The following is a 6597-nucleotide window of genomic DNA, read 5'->3' as shown; positions in this document are numbered from 1 at the left end:
ACCCACCAAACACAGCCAGCACCCACCAAACACAGCCAGCACCCACCAGACACAGCCAGCACCACCCCCAGGACCCATTTCACTCCAGAAAATCCCTTCTCACACACACACCCTCCTCATTAGCCACAATATGAAGAAATGGCAGCGATTCTGCTGCCAGTGGAACAGCAGGATGAAAAACTCCCTCCTTCCCCAAAGAAACTCAAGTTGGGATTGCAAACTCCCCATTTGTTTTCCAGTGAGGATGGGCAGAATATCTCAGGTCACTCTGAAGTTGGGATCAAATCCCTGGGGACTGAGTCCTGGAAGATTAGAGTCGAGCCTAACTTGTGCCAATCATGTACTTCTAAAAGACTCTTCAACCCTTAGAGTTGCCTTGAGCTAGAAATAGGATTAAAGAGCCATTAGTTTCCAGAAGTGACATTAGACAGGAGCTTTTTTAAATTCTGATTTTAAAGCAATATGAATTTTCAAGAGGTACAACTGAGCTCCCAGATTAGCACAATGGGCTACTTTCAGTGATCACTAACCCCCAGCTCAACGAATACAAAGAGACTTTTCCAGAACCCCAAATGCAATTTTAATTTTTTATTTTTTTTTTAAAAAGCAGAGAGTTTAATGTGAACAACCATCTGCTCTTGGAAGGACTCTCAGTGCCCCAGTCCAGTCAGCTCCACAGCACAAGTGCCAGGCACAAAGCCCAAAATTGCAGAGCACACTGGAGTGTCTCTCCCTCCCTGTGTAAAAATAACCCAAAGCCTGCCTCAGCCTGCAGTGAATGAGCAGCATGAAGGAGCCATTTCACTAAGAAAAGGTGTTTGGGGAAAAACATTATGAAGTCATTTACTCATTCAGTTTAGCCAAGAAGATAATTAGTACACAATACAACAGAGATGAATGACTACAAGATTCATCCCCTTGCCATTCCCAGTTATTTGTTTGGAAGAACCTGTTCACATCAGATTTATTTCCCTAAACTGGCAATCAGATTATTAATTACTGGTTGTTTTTGTAGTGGATATCATACAAATAGAAAGAAAAGCAAAGATTATGGCTCAAAGAGCCTGTATTCTAAAATAATAGATCATTTCAGCTCCAGAAACAAGGGGAAAAAAGGTAACCAGGGGAGATCAGAGCTATCTGTGCCTTGTACCAAGTGACCTGTGTGAGCTGCCTCCCTCACACAACACGTTTTCCTGAGAAAAACACGGATAATTGCCTACAGCAGAACAAAAGAAATTTGCTCATGAGTAATGAAAGATATTCTTAGACTAGGAAACCCCTTGTGCTAGAGGTGCAATGCCTCTACACACACACTTTTCTTTTCTGAGGAGAAAAAAATCCAGCATTCCAAAGGTTTAATGCTCCCCATCCATCAAAGTTCCCAACTACAGCTGCTTTGAAGTGAGAGCTGTGTTCTTGTCAGCATCAAAGCCACAAGTGTTGTAGCTGAGATTTGATAAAGATCACTGACACAGTTTGTAAAGTTTCCTTTATTTCTTCTGTTTGATCCCCTCTGTGTGGCTGATGGGGCATTGGAAAGGAAGGGGATGCAAAGCCAGCACATTTATTCCTTGGAGCATGAAGGGGTTAACGAGTGCACAGCTCTCAGACAGCACCAGTGCTGTTTAAGTGCTGTCATTACTACGGGCTCCTCTTATTTTAAACCTCACTTGTGCTGCACTTGGCATCACCCCTCGACAATTTTCTCTGCTGAGTAAAGGAAAAAAAAACCTCCCTGCTGATTTCTGCCAACGTGTTAACAAAATGTGAATAAAGACAAAGCTCTGCAGCAGCACTCCTGATTCCTCTGGCCTCCCCAGCCCTGCTGCCAGCTCTGTGCCAAGCTGGAATTTGCAAGCTCATTGTCCCAGGGGGCCGAGTCAGATCAGGCTGAAGGAGTGAGATGGAGCATGGAAACACATCTCCCTCCCCTCCAGTCTCAGGGCTCTGCCCAACAGCCTCTGTTATTAAACCAATCTGTGATCCTGTCAGACTTCCATAGATCTTCATTTCAAAGCAGGCCTGAGCTCTGAGCAGACACTTTCAGAAGGCAGGGATGGGCTGGAGCAAGAGCATTCCTGGATCCCAGAGCTGCTTCTGGCAGCCCAGCTGGGGCTCCAGGGCTGCAGGGACCAGGGCAGGAGCCACCCCAGACACTGCTGTGGAAATGGGGGTGACCCCACATCTGCACCTCCTCCTGCCAGCATCATCTGGAAGGTGCCAAGAGGAAGCCCAGGTGGGAAGGGTGTCCCCTTTGCCTGGTCAGGTACAGCAGCTCACAGATGAACCTCAGCCTCTGGGATCTCTGATTTCAACCAATGAACAGGCTCAGTAAAAACAGACATAAAATGCACAGACTGAAACTGAAATGGCAGCAAAGCACAAAATAATTCCATGCCTTCTGCAGTGGGTTTGGGTGAGAATAAAAACCAGAGAGGGCTCTGGGGGGAAGCACAAACACAGCACGGAGCTGTGAAAGGGGGGCTGTGGCTGAGACCAATCCATCTGTCCCTCCTCACACAAGTCCCACAGCTGATTCCATCAATCCCAGGCTCTGCTTTGACCTTCATGGCATTTTCTCTCAGTTAGATGAGGGTGAATGAAGAAAGGCAGTACTTGGGTCCTAACTCCCCAAATTCTGTGCCTCTGCAGCAGAAAAATGACCTTTTCATAATCTGTCTACAACAGCCTAATGAAAGAGCACAGAAACCTGAGTCTATTAAAAAGAGAAATCTCCACTATTGAATTCCTGATTGGGAAGATAATCCAAGCCAGAGCTCGTTCAGGACCACGTGCTGAGCCCATGGATTCTGAAAGCAAAGCAGCACTGAGCACCATCCCCTCATCCCTCTCCCCCAGCTCCAGGAAGAAGGGCTGGGGAGTTGGTTTGTGCTGATTAACTAATGACTGCAGGGCTGTTAATGACTCTGCTCTCAGGGAATTACAGGGGGACACAGCTCTGCAGCCCAACACAGCCCAGCACCCCCAGCAAACCCACGTGCACACGGATTCCCAGTGCAGAAAGCCCATTCCAAAGCAGATTTCACCTTCATTTTAGAAGAGTCAGGAGAGTGAAAAGCTGTTCTGCCTGGCCATACTTTATCTCACTTTCCTTTTATCCCTTTTAATGAATATCCCTGTTCCTTTCTCTCTCCCTTTTATCAACAGAAAAGGGTCTTGCTCTGCCAAATCTGCCTGAGAGCAAATGGTGTTGCAGTTAATCTATAAATCAACCATCACCATAAATTCTGCTCTTTCTCCATCCAAAACTGCAGAGCTGTAAAAGAGATTACATGGGACAGCAGAGGCAGGAAGGAAATCTGGGAGCTGTGAGGAGCTGCCATCACGGCCAAATGGCCTTCCCTGCTTCTCCTTTCTCCCCACTCCACCCAAAAAGCCTCCAGACCTCTGCTGCCAGGCCTGGAACACTTTCAGGAGCAAGGACACCTCACACACTTCCCATGGAAGATGATGCAGACCCTGGGGATTGAGGGAGGAAAGGCAGAATCTTCTCCTGAATTCCCTAACACCAAGAAACAGGAAAAGCAAAACTCAGAAAAATTAAAATTCTCAGTGTGGAGCATCAGGTCCCTCAAGGGCAAATCTCAGCTGAGATTCCAGCTAATGCAGCCTAAGGAATCTGAGGATCTCCAGGGTGCCAGGGCTACTGAGACCCCCAAAACCAACACTTGCAGTGCCATCTGATCCCTGCAGTGCCCTGAGAGGAGGGAGCAGGAGGCAATAAATGATGAAGGGTGGATGCACACAGCTCTGTACCAAACACCAAAGCAGCTGCCTGCAGTGGGGTTACAGCTCCTGGGGGGTGTTAGAGCAGAGCCTCAGGGGGAGGCAGAGAGGGGCAGCATCCTGCACAGAAAATGAGCTGTGAAATGAGAGAAGCTGGGAGAGTTCAGCTCCGTGACTGTATCAGGTCATTTCCCCCTCCAAGGCAGTTTTCCAGGGATTACCTCTCCTGTCCTGAGGGGAGGAGAGGCCAAGAGTTGAGCAAAGCAAGCTGCAGTTCCTGCAGACAGGAGAGAGGATCCTCAGCCCTTCAGAAGTGCTGCTGCTCCAGGAGGAGCTCTTGGCCAAGGCCACAGAGGATCCTTTGGGGATGCCCTCCCAAGGGAGCTCCCTGGCTCCAATCTCCCCCTCACAGGCCTGCCAGGAAAGGTGAGCTGTCCCTGCTGACAGCAGCACCACCAGATACTGCAAAAACTGCAGATGTGACAAGAAAACCACAGACTTGGAAGGGACCTTAAATCCCAGGCAGTGTCACCCCTGCCAGGCCTGCAGGGACAGCCACAAGGAGGATCTGCCCTCCTTGCCTGCCCCACCCAGGGAGCCTCCCTGGGGCACCTGCAGGGAAGAAAGCAGAAATTCGAAAATATTTTAACCAACAAAGGTTTGGGGTAACTCCATGGACTCTCAGGTTTGCAGTCCTCAGACTTCCACAAGACAGAATTCCAGAAGTGTTTCTAGAATGGAATTGTATCTGTGACCAGTGCTTCCAACTAATCATATTATTTTAAAGTTCCTTTGGTAATTTGTCCTTAATTCCACATAAACTGCTGTTCTGGCATAAAGTGTACTTTGTGATATCAAAGTCAAACAGATTAGGCATGATCCACTTCCAGCGAGGGAGTGTTTTGGAGAGGAGATGATATAACTTAAAAGCTAAAGCTGGCTCCCTGTTTTAATTAAAGGGGATTAAACATCCATCATGATAAGGGAAAAGGGACATTTTATAAAAATCAATTACCTTCCTCAGTGTCAGTCTGGTTTAACACCTGCAGTTTCTGAGAGAAGGAAGAGTGTAACATCCCAGCAGCACTCAGAGAGGGTAAATTAAATACTGTTACTGTACAGCAAGATCCCTCACAAAATATCCAAGGAAAATAACTTTATCACCAAATAACTTTATTACCCAGTCAAGTCACTTGACAAAAAAAAGATGTTACACTCCTAAAGTGCATCTGGCAAATTCACAATACTGAGGCTCAAGGTTTCCTGCAGCACTGCCCCACCCCAGGAAGCCTCCAGGTAGGGATTGCACATCTTTATGGAGATAAAAGGAAACGCTGGAGGAGCACCTCAGCATCTAAAAATATTCCTTTGGAATTTCAAAGGCTGAGCCACATCCATCCCTCAATAAAATGCCATAATAACCATGAAGAATGAGGCCTGGCACTCAGCTTTGTTGCTTCTGTCATTATAAAATCAGTTTCTGCTTGCACCGTTTGACAATATGCTCAATTTTAGATCTCACACAGGAGTGTATGAGGTAATTATACATAATATGTATAATTGATACAGCAAAAATTCCTACCACGAGAGGTTTAATATGGGGCTGCAGAATTAAATACATTTTGGTTTTTTCAGAAGTTTGAGACTATGAAAAGGTGGCAATTAAATTCCTAATGTGAGAGGGACATTTTACTGTAATTTGGGAAAAAAAGCAAGTGAGAGGCTGGATCTGGCAGCTCCCTGCCTGAGGGGCCTCACACGAGGTTACACAACTGCTCCCAATTCCAGGGTGCTGCCTGGGACGTGCCCACAGCTCCCAGGCTTCCTCCTCAGCCTGTCAGCCTGACCTTGCAGCTGGGAACAGCCACGGGGAGAGAACAGGGTGAGGAGCAGAGCCTGTGCCTGGGAACAGCACAGCCAGAGGGGAAAAACCCCTGGAATGGGGTGAGCCCAGCCAGGGCCTCAGGGAAAACTGAGAGAGGATCCCAGCAGTCCACACCAACATCCCCAGGGGCTGCCAGAGGATGGTGTCCCACCCCAACCTGAGGAAGAATTTCTTTCCATGGAGGCTGGCAGAGCTCTGGGACAGCTGCCCATGGAGTTTCCCTCTCTGGAGACATCCCAAACCCACCGGGACACCTTCCTGAGTCACCTGCTCCAGGTGACCCCACCTTGCACTGGGGAGTCTCCAGAGGTCCCTCCCAACCCAAATAATGCTGGGATTCTGTGAAATAAACACAGATTTTTCCTAAAACCCAATCAGTGAGGTTTGTGAGGGAAGCAGCTCCTTTCTGCCCTCCCTTCAGAAGGCAGCAGGGCTGCTGGCTCCTCACCCTTCCCACAGCCTGGAGAGAAGCATCCCAAGATAATTTATGGGAGACACAAAGAAAGAGTTACGGTTTTTAACAGGCAGTTTTGAAGCAGATACTACCAATATACAGAGTCCTTGGTTCCACTGAATAAATATCTCTGACAGCCAAACAATAACTCTGCCTCTTATTTTAGAGCTCAACCCCAAACTGGTAGACTTTGTAACTCTCCACACTCCTGCTATTCCCTGAGGTGCTTCCAAGATGATCACTGTCAGAGCCATGGAGTCTATAAAAAGGATGAAGGAAGCTGGGAAATTTCCACAGAGGTGGTGCCAGCAAAGCAGAGTGAACATTTCAGGCATCCCTGAGCAAAGGCAGGCTGCAGCACTGGAACTGCAGCACTGCAGTCCAAGAGCTCCCCCAGCTGAGCTCTGCTCTGCCTGCAGTCACTCCCAGAACAGCTCAGGTTCCTGCAGAGTTCCAGACCTGCTCCAGAGGATTCACATTTACTGCAGGATTCACATTTACTGTCTGC

The 6597-nt window shown here is 47.9% G+C and overlaps 1 protein-coding gene across 7 annotated transcripts in view; it reads right to left on the bottom strand.

The window, feature by feature from the left end:
- The window catches only part of KDM4B (lysine demethylase 4B), a 66029-nt gene that overhangs the window by 47455 nt on the left and 11977 nt on the right, over nucleotides 1–6597 (bottom strand). The window contains exon 5 of one of the 7 annotated variants that reach the window (XM_033520104.1): nucleotides 8–381. The exons of the other annotated variants lie outside the window; for them this stretch is intronic. Coding sequence (XP_033375995.1) covers nucleotides 366–381 — 16 coding nt within the window. The 3' untranslated portion in view covers nucleotides 8–365. Of the gene's footprint in view, nucleotides 1–7; nucleotides 382–6597 lie in introns of those variants that run through there. 7 annotated transcript variants of the gene reach the window in all.

Source organism: Parus major, chromosome 28 (genome assembly GCF_001522545.3).
Source record: "Parus major isolate Abel chromosome 28, Parus_major1.1, whole genome shotgun sequence".
Lineage (NCBI taxonomy): Eukaryota > Metazoa > Chordata > Aves > Passeriformes > Paridae > Parus > Parus major.
This window is presented reverse-complemented; position numbering and strand designations above follow the sequence as displayed.